The 15659-nt window shown below is 39.3% G+C and overlaps 2 protein-coding genes across 2 annotated transcripts in view; both read left to right on the top strand.

Annotated features, from left to right (window-relative positions):
- Positions 1–15659, top strand: part of LOC117374337 (apoptosis regulator BAX-like) — a 240471-nt gene that overhangs the window by 207722 nt on the left and 17090 nt on the right. The window lies entirely within an intron of this gene.
- The window catches only part of srcin1a (SRC kinase signaling inhibitor 1a), a 123251-nt gene that overhangs the window by 92180 nt on the left and 15412 nt on the right, over positions 1–15659 (top strand). Inside the window, exons 8-17 of the mRNA XM_055223802.1 lie at positions 226–1016; positions 1629–1730; positions 3029–3156; positions 5361–5384; positions 5974–6134; positions 7846–8021; positions 10169–10299; positions 11030–11177; positions 13567–13849; positions 15275–15581. Of these exons, the coding sequence (XP_055079777.1) occupies positions 226–1016; positions 1629–1730; positions 3029–3156; positions 5361–5384; positions 5974–6134; positions 7846–8021; positions 10169–10299; positions 11030–11177; positions 13567–13849; positions 15275–15581 (2251 nt within the window). The remainder of the gene's footprint in view (positions 1–225; positions 1017–1628; positions 1731–3028; positions 3157–5360; positions 5385–5973; positions 6135–7845; positions 8022–10168; positions 10300–11029; positions 11178–13566; positions 13850–15274; positions 15582–15659) is intronic.

The following is a 15659-nucleotide window of genomic DNA, read 5'->3' as shown; positions in this document are numbered from 1 at the left end:
TCCTTGATTTAAAGCGCTTTAGTGCCTAGAAGGTCCAAAAGTGCTATATAAAAACCTAACCATTTACTATTCTAGGCTTTTCACATAGCGTTTTATTTCTGTATACCAGGTGACCTCAGCCATGACTGCAGTTACTATAAATGCTGTATCAGTTGATCACAAGAGCTTATGCACTTTGATCTGTAGGTCGCCATAGTAACCTCTATCCCATTGTATTAATTTCAGAGAGAGATGGTGTACTCCTCGCGGGACTCTTCTCCAACGCGCCGCCTCAACACTCTGCCCTCCTCAGGCTCTGCATCCGGCTCTCCCTCACGCTCCCGCCTCTCCTACAGCGGGGGGCGCCCTCCGTCCATCGCAGGTTCCCAGCATGACCAGCCTAGACACCCCCATCACGGTTCCCCTGGACACGGCCCTAACACGGGTCTCACCCCCTCTCCGAGCGCCATCCTGGAACGCCGCGATGTCAAGCCAGATGAAGAGGTTTCCGCAAAGAACATGGCCCTAATGAAGAATGAAAGTCTATATGCAGATCCCTATAGTTTGATGCATGAGGGGCGTCTTAGCATTGCTTCTACCCAGTCGCTAGCTGCTATTGGAGACCCTTTTAGCTTTCCAGTTACAAGTGGCTTGTATCGGCGTGGTTCTGTCCGCTCTCTAAGCACGTACTCAGCCGCTGCTCTGCAATCGGAGCTAGATGACCCTCTATACAAGCCCGGAAGTTCAATTTATGACACTTATTCCTCAGCCACATTGGGTATGGGATTTCGTATGCCGCCCTCCTCCCCTCAAAAAATCCCAGACATTCGGGAAAGGGACTACTCCAGCACACCGCGGGCTTCACCTGTCAGACAGACTTTCCGTAAAGACTCTTCCTCCTCAGTGTTTGTGGATAGTCCTAAATCCAGACCCAGCTCCAGCTCAGAGCCTCTCTGTTTGACAGCAGGACCAGGGGAGAGTGGCCGCGCCACCCCAGGATTTGGATCACTGTCGGGGCAGGACTCAGAAACCAGCAGGTCAGTTTGGGTCATTGAACTGAGTTGAATATAATAGCAACATTAACGACTGAAATTCTCATAATGCAAATTGTAAAAATAATCAAGATTCTAGTGAAGCTGCATGGAGTTTAAAAACACAGTGGAGCAATACCTGTATTTACATTCATGACATCACAAGGTGGAACAGATTGTTTTCTGTTTGAGAGAAGAACTCAGTCTAAACAACTCCAGATATGTGTGTGATGAGGAAACTACATTATAACATAGATCAGAAAATAGTATGAGCCCTTTGAGATAATAACTGGCTTTATGAGATCTGATCCCAGACTATTTCAGGGCTAAATTAGGTTTAGAAATAATCTATACAAAGTCATGAATAGATTTGTATTTTAATATAAAACAAATATGCAAACTACAAAAGGTTTCATATACCACTTGTACGTACCATAGTTTGAGAAACATCATCCTATACATCTCTATAATGTGCATGTGAAATAGCTCTATCCATTTTCATATTGGCATTTGTTAGTTGCCATTTCAACCTTGTGCTGTACGGATCACTGGAGAGTTAAGCTGATATTACACAATAAGTGGGCATTTTACTAAATTATGTTGTTTTTTTTTCCTCAGGGACCATCGTTTAGAGAGGATGGAGGCCATGGAGAAGCAGATTGCCAGTTTGACCGGCCTGGTACAGAGTGTGCTGACCAGAGCGCCCGATAGTGACAGCACGTAAGACTCTTCACTTAGTGTCAAGGGCCTCTAAAACCTCCTAATTCACTCGGCACACATATTATTGACAGATACAGGACCATAATCGCCTCTCTGGCAGTGAAGAGGCATATTCCTTTGTGCTCTGACAAGTGTAAGGCACCAACATCGCTGTCGGTTTCTTTAATGGAATTCTCCAGTTTATTTACACTTATATTGATATTCCACTTCAATCCGTCTGTGTTTACATGCACCAAAGATCTGATCATGTCTGATAACAGGAGTTATTAAGGAGTTCAAATGTCATGAGATGTGGGTTTTTGACCACAGACTGTATAAAGACGTGGACTAAGGGAGTGTGACGTCAACTATAGCGTTCAGCTCCAATCAAATAACGCTCATCGAGGCTAGCAGTTCTCGGGGCGAATTTGGAGCCGAGTTCATACCAGGAGCTGGGTTAATACAAACATTTTGAGACCAAAATGACAAGGCTGACAGCAGCAGTTACAGAGAGAGGTGACAGTTTTTCAATAGAAAGTGAAATGGAGCCAGAGTCACTGAGGCTGGAAGCGCGCCCATGATCACATCCTATTTGGAACACAGCAGCTCGGGGGTTAGCTATATCCATTTATATGTATATTCTATGGTTATGACAATGAAAATTGTGCAAAGCGCAAACTAATGTGGCAAAGACAAAAATGAAAGATAATATAATATTAAATAATGAAAGAGTTACTTTAAAGTTCATAGTATTTTGTTTTCCAAATAGAACACACAAAACTATTGATGAACTGACACACATCCTCAGGTGTTTTTGATTATCACATTTCTTTTGTCCATGTAAACACATTAAAACACAGATCTAGTTATCATTATTTAAAATTACTTTATATTACAGGTTTGATTTAAATTTAGCATAATTTTGAGGGGAGGAATATATACACGCGCACACACACACACAAAAAGATTAAAAACTTAAATTATAGTTCCAGCTTATCTGTCTTTAAAAATGTGATAGAACCCAAATTGAAAAGGCAAAAAGAGAGACAACAACAAAGAAAAGCCAATAATAATAATAATAATAATAATAATAATAATAATAACCAAAAAATATAAATACAGATCTAGTGATTGGGTTATCTGCTTTTTTTAGTTATCTGATATTACGTGCCATGTAAGTGTAACCACTAACATACTCATATGACTACAGCCTATAACTTACATTGCATAAACTTACATTAAATTACATTAAGCTTACATTAATAGTGCTGTTAGCGTTAGCACTGTAATTGCCTTGCCCTGTGCCCGCTGATCCTCAGGTGCGGCCTGCTGCGTCTCTGCATGATGGCGGGCTGCCCTCCGGACCAAGGGACGGACTTCTCACGGACATTACCTTTCTCTTCCAGCGAGAAGACCGAAACCAACAGCGACGGCTCGGCTACAGGAAGTGAGTACTGTAGCGAAAAGCAACCGGTGTCAACCTGCTAATGGAGGTTTTAACACGGTGACGCCGGTTAAAGTCTGCGCTGTTTAAAGTGAAGTAATTCGCTTTACTGGTCATGGTCCTTCTAATTACTTCAAGGTTAATACAATATAATTGTTGTTATAGTGCACAAGGCTGCCAGGCTGGATATAGGCTGGTAATTTCAAATATCAACACGTGTATTATAAATTAAAGGTGGAATGATATGCAGGGTTGGCGCCAGGGGGGGCTTGAGGGGGCTCTAGCCTCCTCTCAAATGGCAAATGCTCCCCCATAGCTCCTTGCCCCACTTTCATAGCACATCCAATCTTGACAAAAAATGTTCAAATGGCAACTACAGAGTGTTCACAATGAGACTACAGTAAAAACAGAATTCCATATTTGTTTGCACAAATCGCTACAGGGGCAAACTACATTTAAACTGGTTTAAAATAGCAAAGCAAACATGGTAGAGTGAGGGCGTGCGCTCGCATCCATATAAGACTCTCAATTAACATGTTAAGTGAGTGCCCCCATTGTAGAACTTAGCACCTCCATAGCTCCTCCCATCAAAAATGTCTGGCACCGCCCCTGGTCATGTGTGAGGTCCTTACCAGTCACAGACTTGTTTGATATGGCTAGCACTAATAATACTTTGCTGTGTTTTTTTTTTATTTACATCCTATTAAAAAACACATTGTACTTTCCAATATTCAGTAAAATTTCAGTGTTGCTTTTCCATTCGAAACATAAAAAAACTTAAACATGAATTAACTCTCGAAGGGCAAGATAACCTTTTCCTTTATTTAATCTTTGCTGTGTTTGAAATTTAAAGTGAACTACTATAAATGTGAAATTAGTTTATTTGAAGGATTTAGCCTTTGTTACTTTTTTACCTGAGCACAAGCCTGATCAAATGGAGCTCACAGATTCTAGCTTGAAACAATGTAGCAATAGCTGTTATCGACTTGACTTCCCATCACCTCTTAAACCCATTAATTAACACAAACCCTTGTTGTTTTAGTCCTTTTAAATCCACAGTTTGGGTTTTATTGACGTTGCTCTCGAGACTTTTTCCCTGTTGGGAACAGGTTACCAGGCAACCAGCCAGCCCTCCACTTTCGATAGTTATTTTTTGCCATTTGATAATTATCCTGACAACCGCAGTGCACTTTCACCAGACTTTCTGCTTTTTCTTGACTGAGTGAAGATTAGTAGCTCAATAAAACTCTATGGCATCAGGCTTCTTCAGTATTAGCTGAGATTAAGCACCTGCCCTAACTATTTAAATCAGTTACAGAAACAAAAGTCTTTCCCACCTTATCTATGCACTTACTTTTGGACTGTCTTTGAAAAGAAATGTAAGTATTTAAAGGTCCTATATTATCCAGTATTGAGTCTTGTGAGGATTTAACCATGTTAGAATGTTGTTACCTCCTCAAAAGCATACCTGGAGTTGTGTTTTGTTTCATTAGCATATTTGAGTAACCCTTCTTTATTAGTCTGTCTACATCTCCAAAGCTCAAAATGCTCTATTCCACCTTGTGATGTCATGAAGCCATAGTTTTCAGGTTAACAGCTCCTTTTACTTTTTGTTTAGTAGAGATTGGCAATTCCTGAAGTTATCCAAGTGATTCTAGTGAAGGTGTATGGAGATTAGAGGAACCCCATTGCTCTATACTTACTTCGTTTTCCAATTTTATTTTCTGAATCTGTGATATGCATAGGATTTGGCAGCGTCATGTAGTCATTTTGGTACAAATGAAAAAAAAAAAATCCTCTACTCGCTAGTGTGATCTGCAGCTGTACATAAGAGGCGCCAACAGCTACATGACTCTTTGTTGTGATGACGCTTACGGCGACATCAGCTCCCATTGGGCACCAAAGTTTTCTAAAGTGAAAGTCGATGGACTTTTTTCTTTTATTAAGTCGTTTAAGATGAATATTGAGATTTAAAATGTGTGAATTATAAAATAATGACCCATGGGTTTCATAATTCTTGAAATCATTAGAATGACATTTTTAGTATCAAAGCCCATCAAGGTTTGAACTTTGGAGCATTCAAAGTCACTATTGGGTGTCAGTCATTTTTGGGACATACTTTTTATTACAGGTATTGTGCAATCTTAAAACACTACCTAAAGCTATAGATTTCATAGTAACTGGCCACATCTTTTTCTATATTCCAGCTGGACGACATAAGCGCAAAGGTAGTTGTCATCTTCATGTCCTATCACCCGTTTAATTTTCTCCCTTAGGCCTTCTCCCATGGCTCCTGCCCTTTCTCTGGGTGTGTGGTTTGGCTGGCATCTGGTCTTGTCTTCCCTATTGTCCTCTACCTGCAGAGCAAACCCTCCCTTGTTTAATCAATTTCCTCTTTACTCTGTTCAATTTGGTGATTTTCGAATTTTGGGAATATCTGAGGGTGGTTTTGTTACTAATTGACCCCACCCAAATTTGTGCTTTTATGTAAACGTTGACGTAAAAGGTAGGTGCGTTTTAAACTTATTGGGAACTTTAGGTCATACTCACAAAACGCTTTACAGAGATAACAGCATGGACTTTTCCCTTGTGTGTCTTTATTAAATAGTGTAATCTCACTTATCTATGGTGTACTAATAGCATGAAATGAAAAGAGTTTTGTGAGTATGGCTGTATCTTGCTTCTACGCTATGTTTTATCTTATTGGCCAATGTTATGTGCACATCACTATTTATTTGCCAATTTGACCAAACCACACAGCATAAAATCAGCAATGCATTTCTATATTACTTGTCAAATTGATCGCTTTGTGATTGACAGCCCACACGCCCTCGGCTCCTCTGGCTCTGATGCCTCCGCCTCCGACAAACACCCTCCATGTGAACAGCGTCGGACGATTGCAGATGAAGCTCCACCTCCATGGGCTGCAGCAGAACGCCACAGACCTGCGTAAACAGCTGACCCAGCTACGCAAAATGCAGGTATACAACGACAACTGTCTCAAAAATTAGATTTAAATCACGATTAGATTTGCGATTTATGTTTAAAAAGTAGCTTTCTGCACTTTATAAACAAGTCCCAGGCATTTCAGAACATGTTTGTGGGTCTAAACTATAGAGTTAACACGTTTGAGACAGAATTAGACCCCATGGAGATACAGGAAGGGCATCTGACACACAAGGAGGACATTTGACACACAGGGGTATTTCAGTACATGTTTGTAGAGGTCTAAGCTAGTACAATAAGATTTTGTGTTAAAAAGACAGCGTGTTTCTATTATCTAAATAATTGAAGTCTTTGCCAGTTTCTGACATGAAGGGGGCGGTGTGGGATATAAATGTGTTTAATTTGACACAAATACAAACAAGAGAAAGACTGATTTCTTGTCCGGATTACTTAGCTGCAGGGTTGTTGAGCAATAGGAAATCTGGAGTCACACATCTTAACATAATATTGACGTCATTCAAATTGGCGTTGATTTAAACTGTTTTATTTCTGTGATGGATTAGTTGAAGATGTCTAGATGTGACAGTTTAATTGAGAGATTAGAAACATTATCCCATGAGTCAGCTGTTGGCCAAATGAACCCCATTAAGCTATGTTCATACTGATGCGATCATCTACAAAGCTTTGATGTTTATAGTCATTGTCCTCAACATTGAGAGAAACACCTGCAGGCTTGCACTGTTGCCTGACACATTGGAGGAACACTTTCTTTTGAGGATTTTAATGAACTGGCGATCACCTCATATACCCCCAATAAACATGAAAAATAGTCTGCAAAGGCAGCCTTGTTTTTTAATAAAACAGGCAGCAGTGATAACACAGTTCTAAAGCAGGAGTTAAAAAATGTGTCTCATAAAAAATATTGTTGTAAATGTAATGTGACAGGAACCACCTTTACTCACAACAGCAGCAAAACCAGGAGCTGCAGAGAGATGATGCTCATCTGCTGTTTGCCCAAGGGTGACCCGGCACCTGAACCCATCCAGTTGCCCCTGGCAGTAGCCAATGGCTTAAATATTACATGCACCTCATGAATTATACAGAGAACAGGGCTGGCTTCTTGTGCTGGGGCCAAACTGGTGGAAAATTAGAAACTTGAAATATTTAAAGAGTGGGTGTTATTTTGATTGGCTCATAACCCTTCCTTGCTGTAGATATTATGTTTTAATTGCCTTGCTGCTTCTACAAACACAGGTAAAGCTTTTGGTAGAGACAGGCCTTTGTTGCATTGTTGAGATGATTGTTTATCCTGGAACAATTAATTATTTAATGATTTATATGGTCTATTATTATTGCAGAGTTTTATTTCACATACAGAATAATGGCATCAAATATAGCATTCATTAAAGTGAGTGGGTGGAAAGTTCATTGCTCGTTCAGCTTAATCAATAAACACCTGCTGCATAGTGTTTACCAGGCATTAAATATCAAGGTTTTGCACAATTCAAACTTGACCAGGTGATGACAAAATACTCCTTTATATTTCATTACAGTAAGATAGAAGGACGTTTAACTGAATCCATCAAACTGCCCTCATAAAAGGGGCTATTACAGCAACAATCTATCTTCAATTAAAGGTGTAGAGTTAACTGTTCCCCTCAGGGTAAAGCGGATTTTGTTTATTACCAAACGCTAATAAAGAAGGAAGAAGATATTTTGATGAAAGCCTTGTACATTGTTTTCCAGCTTGAGAACCAGGACTCGATCCGGACTTTGCTGAAGCGGACAGAGACGGAGCTGAATGTACGTGTGGCCGATGCCCTGAGGAAACAGGAAGATCCCCTGCAGAGACAGCGCCTTCTGGTGGAAGAGGAGAGACTCAAGTATTTGAATGAAGAGGAGCTCATCATCCAGCAACTTCAGTCAGTATCAGACAGCTGTGCAGTGAAGTAATAGTGTCTTACATCAAGTATGCTTCTCAACGAGTTATAACGAGTACATATTTAGTAGACATCTCAAATTTATTGCAACTTAACTGGATAATATGATAGACTTTGCATAGTATTAGATAATATTTGACACCAGATTTAAACCTAAACTAAACCAAGCCTGATTTAGTACTAAACATTGTCTGAAATGGGACTAAATTATGAATAAGGTAGTAAAAAAATGTACCTGGAGGAGGAAAAAACCTTAAGTAAAAGCAATACTCAAACTACAAAGGTCCTTGTGTACCACTCTGTGAGACACCCCACTTACAACCAGTGGTGCACATACCATAGTTTGAGAAACACTGACATACTTTAAATATCTGTGTGGTGGAAGCCTAGACTGTATATAAATGGACATAGCTAAACTTGCTCCAAATAGGAAGTGATTATGGGCATGCTTCCAGCTCCATCGACTCTGGCTCCAGTTCACATTTTTTTGAAAAACTATCACCCCTGTCTCCATAACTGCTGCTGTCAGGCTCATCATTTTGGTCTTACAATGTTTATATTAACACACTCTAATGATCCTGGTGTTTTTATTTTTACCATTTTTTCCAATAAAATCCTCAAAAGAATGTGTACCTCTAAATCAGGTGCCTTCTTTCCCCAATATTACTCTCGCTAGCGTGATCAGCAGGTTTGATTGATGTTGCTAAGGTCCCTGGCTCTGGATTGGCTTTTTGCTTGTTGTGATACTCGCATTTGGAATTCCAAATATGGAACTCAGCTCCAAATTCGCTCCTATAACTACTAGCCTCGTGAGCTTCATTTGAGTGGAGCCAAGCGCTATGGGTGACATCACACTCACTTAGCCCACTTCTTTATACAGTCTATGGGAGGAAGTAGCAGGAAAAACTGAAGTAGGCAAATTTGGTACAGAGCCTTACAGTGAAACACAAGCAGCAGGAGCAGCAGTAATATCATGTGTTATGTAATTGCTCTATATATATACACCTTCAATAATTATATGTCTCAAAAGGTGACGCTATGAGAGTATGAAATGGTCCCTATAATTATACCCACGATCGGGTGCGATGCTCATTAAGATTTGCAGCGGCAGACAGCCCCGCCGCTAATTGAAGTGACTGCAGATCAGCGATGTACCTCGAGATTTAATATTCAGATAAGTTGATTCTGTTTCATGTGAATCAGCTGTAATGATTCTGAGTTCCTGCAGCTCCAGTCTGTGAGTCTAACTTTGAGTGGCATCTTGATTGCACTAATTGACTGAACAACTCACTGATCTCTGATAATCAATGTCAGTTATCCTGCCTGCCTAATGGACAATTTATTCTCGTTAATTATACATAGAAGTTAGATTTGTCACTTTACTTCAGGCTGATTTATTCTTCTGCATTGCTTTCAACTCATCAAGTCAAAGAGTTAAATATTTATAGATGCCATATAATTTTCCAGAAAGTTATTTTACTTTGTCACATAGTTTATCAGCTTGAAGCCAGTAGTCAAATCCAAAACAGATACTAAAACTTGTTATAATGGCTTATTTGAGCTTGTCACATTGTTTTATCGGCTATGAGAAGTCCAGAAATCATTATCTTTTTTCCAGCAGTTGATGTGAGGAGTCTGATTTCTTCCTGACTGCTCAGACCTGTGCAGGTTTTGACAAAGGATAAAAGGTCAAACGAATGTAGACCAAAATGAAATGAAAGATAAAAGATTGAAAGGGTTATTTTAAATACCCTGTATTAGTTATATACAGTGCTTTTCCACCTTCTAGACACTCAAAGCTCTTTACATCAAGGAGCCATTCACCCATTCACACACACATTCATATACCAGTACATGGACACTGGGGACGCAGAAGGTTAAGTGTCTTGCCCAAGGACACAACGATAGCGTTCATCTGTAGGAGCTGGAATCACAATGCCAACCTGTGGATCAGTGGATGTGACCGCTCTATCAATAATGTTTAAAGTCAAGAGCAGGATTTGAACTGCCAACCTTCACATCAGTGGACAAGCTACTGTTGAGTTTGAAACCAGTAGTTTTGAACAGAAACTTAAAATAATTACAATCAGTCTTCACACTCAAATATTGTTGCTTTTGTGTGTTATCAGTGATTTGGAGAAGTCTGTGGAGGAGATCCAAAAGGACTCGTCTGTCAACCACAAGCTGGTGACGGTGCAGGAGCTGGAGGAGAAGGCCGGTGTTTTGAGAAAACTGGGAGAAACACTCACGGATCTGAAGAGTGAGTCACGCCTCTGCCTCATGAATCATTGAGTGGCAAAAACACAGACTCTTTTCTGGCAGTCATGTTTAAACACACAAGTTACTCACTGCCAGTGCAAGTGTCAACAGCCCAAAACTGCTCAGATCAGGCTAACTAACAAACTAACGAACAAACCAGTAAACATTTCAAATTTTCGCACTGCTAGTACACTTTCACGCTGTATTAGTACTAGTATTTTGAATATTTACTCTAACCCTAACGCCCTAACCCTTACCCTAATCCCCTAACATTTAACCTAACCCCCTAATCCAACCCCCCAACCCTAACACTCTAATCCTTACCCTAACCCTTTAACCCTAAACACCCTATCCTAACCCTCTAACCTTTACCATAACCCCCTAACACTAAACCTAACCTCCTAACCCTAACACTAAACCTAAACCCTAAATCTTTAACTCTAACCCTCTAACTGTAACACCCTAACACTCTAACCCTTACATAACCCTTTAGCACTAAGTCTAACCCTCTAACCGTAACCCCCTAACCCTCTAACACTAAACCTAACCCCCTAACCCCCTACCTAACCCTTCTTTTTTCTGGCCATCTCCTGTAAATTTATTTAAAATTCCAATACCATTACAACACAATTTATATAACTATCTAATATATTTTTTTCCCTTGTCCTGACCCTAACTCCCAAAAGAATATATTAAAAACTTTCTCATATGTGTTGTATTGTGCCTTTCAGACCAGTTCCCGGGCCTTCAAAGTAAAATGCGAGTCGTCCTCAGGGTGGAAGTGGAGGCTGTCAAGTTTCTCAAAGAGGAGCCGCACCGACTTGATGCTTTGTTAAAACGCTGCAAGACGATTACCGACACCCTCAACACCATGCGCAAGTACGAAAATGTCTGACTAAAACTACTCCAATCTGCCAGTGTTTGTGTACTGTTCTGCTTTAATTTAACTGAACAATAACTACTCCCCCTTAGTATTAGTGGTTTTCAGACTCTAGAATGTGTTTTTCCTATTGATTATCTAATACTTTGCCATGAAAGATCCAAATGGTAAATTCACAAATGATGAAACTGATCTTATTTTTATTAGTGCCTTGACCCAAATCATCACTATATTCCATAAAAAAAATCTGCATTTTCACAATATCACTTCCCCATCCCCTCATCTGTATTAAAGCAGACTTATTGTGCAGAACTGAATTTTTTGAGTTTTTAAGCATGTTATAGTTGTTTCTCCTCAACATTTACTCACCTGAAGATGTTTTTGGAGTGATTTGTGCATGTTATTGTGCAATCTTTAATTGCTTATTTTCAGGACAACATATTTCTGATAAGTCTCCCTTTTCACCGCCACCAGCATACGCCCACTGCTCTGTACTTACTTTGTTCTTCAATTTTATTTTCTTAGTCTGCGGTACCCATAGGATTCAGCAGCGTCGCAGAGTCATTTCAGTGCAAATGAAAAAAAAAATTGCTTCTCACTAATGTGATGTGCAGAGCCCTTCATTAGAGGTGCCAACTCTTTGTTGTTGATGACATTCACGGCGAAATCAGTTCCCATTGGGCACTGCAGTCAGTGGATTTGTTTCTTTTATTAAGTCTGTTTAGGTTAATATTGTGATTTGCAAATTATATAACATCTCCATAGGTATCATTGATTATAGCTATATAGCAGACACAAGCACAATAGGTCTTCTTTAAAGATTATTTCCCTATAGATTGTAAATGGAGTAATTTGTGTACTTTTCTCCTTTACATTAACTGGACAATAACTACTTTGACTTAGTCTTTCAATGCCGATAATGAGCTATGAAATTTGGTAGTTGATTTCAAATTGAATAGCTTTGCCTCCACAGATCATGATAGTTGTTAGATTTGAGATTGAATGACTTGAGATAAAATGTAACTACAATAGACTAGCTCCATTTAATTTTCTATTGAATATCTGTTGCCCCTCTCTCTATAACTGCTGCTGTCAGTCTCATCATTTTGGTCTTTAAATGTTTGCATCAACCCACTCCGTAGGATTCTGGTGTTTTTATTTTGCTCTCTTGTCCATAAATCAAGATATGAACATTAATAACAGACAAATAAGGCCTTTCTTTCTGTGAGGTTGCTCCCGCTAGCGATTAACAGTGTTGCTATGCGCCTGCTCCCTGCTAAACCAGCGGTGCAGGAGGGTTGCTACGATACTTGAAAATTCCAAAAACGGAACTTGGCTCCAAATTCCCCTTGTAACTGCTCTCCTTGATGAGCTTCATTTGACTTGAGCCAAACGCTATGATTGACATCACACTCCCTTAGTCTACTTCTTTATACAATCTATGGTAACTACTTGTTGACAGCATAATATACATGTCTATAGTCAGAGAGGTGTTAAAAGGATTTTTATTAAGGACACTGCTGGTCCTTAGTTCGTAGGTTAAATAAGGACTGTCAGGAATTACCAACTTTTCTGCTTCCGACATCAACTTCAACTGTCTGTTTTCTTAATATTTTTGCTGGGTTTGTGAATTATGAAATTGCCTCTCAGTAGAAATGTTCAACAACTCACAACAACCTACTACTGTGTGATAGAGGCATAGTCCATTAGTATCTGTCCCAAAGTTAGGCTTTACTTTACTTCGCCCTTATATAAGTGAGTCAGCAAAGCGGTATGGATTTTTCTACAAATGCGCTGAATAGGCAAGTCTTGGACCAAAGGAAGTTGACTATTGTCGTAATACGTCTGGGGGATTTCCAAGAATTAAATCTTTACTGAGTACTAGCCTTGAAATAAGCACAGATATTTAAAGCTGAAGAAATCAAATGAATAGGCATTTTATAAGTACCTTGTTATAATGGATTTTTATATTTATTGGTTAAAAAGGCACTCTTCAGATAACTTATTAAAGCCTGGTCTAACTGCTGTATTTAATATGGGTTTCCTGGGCTTTTTGTCTAACAGTTTATTAGTAGCAAATTAAATTCAGTCAATTTTATTTACATAGCTCATTCAGAAAACAATTTTTTCAAATGGATTTATATAGCCTTAGATCAACTGTTGCTACACCAGGGAAATTACTTGGATGTAGTTGCTCAAAAATGCATATAAAAAGCTATCTTTATAACAAACAAAAATAGTTATACAATCAGAATTAGAAATAGGAATACAGTAATGAAATTAATATAGAACTTAAAAATAAATATGTAAAAATAAAGGCAAAAATTATTCACAATATAAATGATGTTTTATATATATATATTTATTTTTTTTTGTATTCTTTCCCAGACAAGCAAAAGACGGGGTGTGGAAAAAGCCAGAAGACTTCTCCAATCCAAAGCACAATGAGGATTTGCGTAAGTTTTCTGACTTCGACCTCCCCACCAGCCCCCCTCTGACCATCACGGACCTGAGCGGTGGTAACAGCCTGTCCAACTGGAGTCCCGCCTCCAGCCTGAGCCGCTCCTCTGTCAAAGACAATCACCCCCCCATCGGCCACAAGGGAAAGGCCCTGGAAGAGCTGGAACGCCGGTCTGCTGCAGACAAGGCGCTGTCCGTGGAAGTCCGACTGGTACGGGAAAATGTTTAATCTAATCTGATAATTTTTTATTCAGTCTTTACATTTGATATCAAGCACCTGAAGGCTTGACTTGGACGACAAAAAATAACAAGTAGGGGAAAAAAAGAGCGAGTAGCCTTGGATTTTGTAATCAGTTGAGTGCCTTGACGCTCACATCAAAATAGCTGTTTCGTATCAAACTGGCAAAGATTTAGCAGCTATCCGCCATATTTATATATTTTTGGGAGATTAAATCTTTTGTTTTTTTAAGTAACAGTTGTAAATTTTCATTGATTATTATCATTACAGTGTTTCTCACAGGTTTACACCGACACTACAGAGGCACAAACAATCCATTCTATTTAACACAATTTTTAAAATATACATTTCTCTTATTGCCCCCACTGATCAAAAAGCAGTGGTAACAAGTTAAATATAGTTACTTCTGTATGGTTTTGACAATAGTACAAGTATTAAAAGGGATGTATTACTCTATTTTCTGATCTATGTTATAATTTTGTTTCCTCATCAAAAACATATCTGGAGTTGTGTTTTGTTTCATTCACACATGATTAACACACAAACCCTGATATAATATATATCAGAAAACACCACCTTGTGATGTCATGTGGTTATACAGTGTGCTCCACTATGTTTTTAAACTTCATACACCGTCACTAGAATCATTTTGATGATTTCAGCCCTGGAATTGCCAATGTCTACTCAACAAAAGGTAAAACGTTGCTGTTCTTCATGACATCACTAGGTGGAACAGAGCATTTTGAGCTTTGGAGATATAGACAGACTAATAATAAAGTGTTACTCAAACATGTGTGAATGAAACAAATCACAACTCCAGGTGTGTTTTTGACGAGGCAACACCATTATAACCCTAATATAATATAGGACCTTTAAGTATCATTTTTGTTACCAGTTTTTACTTCTTTTTAGACTATGGGGCCAAAAAAATTGACTATGGGGGGCCATCATAGTCTCCTGTATTAATGAAAAGCACTGTATTATATATATGTATATTATTTTTAAATCACAACAGTTTGATGATGTCTATCCACTTTAAATGGACAGATACATAGATGTATTTAATTAATTTTAATTCAATTAAAATACGTTTGTTTGCAACCTTCCGGGGACTGCATTTAGCAAGAGCTAGGAAACTAGCTCTTGCTAAATCTGGTAAAAATGTGTTTTGAGCAAATCTCTGTATTTTTAGAGTGAGGTTATATGCTCCATAATATGGCCAGTAAGAAAGGGAGATGACTTAAGACAACACAGACCTATATGCAACAAACTTTATCTCTATAGCATAAATGAATGCTTTGGAATGTTTAGAGGAAAGGTCTTCTGTGGTGAATGCATTGCTTAATTACTTTTTACAGTGTATATTTCTAACAAAAATCCCTTACTTGTTATCTTCAGGCAGCGGAGCGTGACTGGGAGGAGAAACGAGCCAGTTTGACCCAGTACAGTGCCCAAGACATCAACCGTCTGCTGGAGGAGACCCAAGCCGAGCTCATGAAGGCCATCCCAGACCTGGACTGCCTGGCTGCCAAACAGACCAAACCCTCCACCAACAGCCCCACCCCCAACTCCCAGACCCCCCACAACCCCCAGGTTACCCATAACCCCCAGACCATACAGTCAGGATCAGCCACCCTAGAGCACCGCACAAGCAAACCACAGCACAAGCTCGCCGGCAGAGAGGGAGGCTCCAGGCGCGGCTCAGGTGAGAAAAGGAAAATGATAAAGATATTGTTCTAGGCTAGTAAGGGATATTAGCTTGGGACAACTATACAAGATCATT

This window comes from Periophthalmus magnuspinnatus, chromosome 8 (assembly GCF_009829125.3).
Source record: "Periophthalmus magnuspinnatus isolate fPerMag1 chromosome 8, fPerMag1.2.pri, whole genome shotgun sequence".
In the NCBI taxonomy this organism is placed as follows: domain Eukaryota; kingdom Metazoa; phylum Chordata; class Actinopteri; order Gobiiformes; family Gobiidae; genus Periophthalmus; species Periophthalmus magnuspinnatus.
Note: the sequence above shows the minus strand (reverse complement) of the source record. Positions and strands in the feature narration are given on the sequence as shown.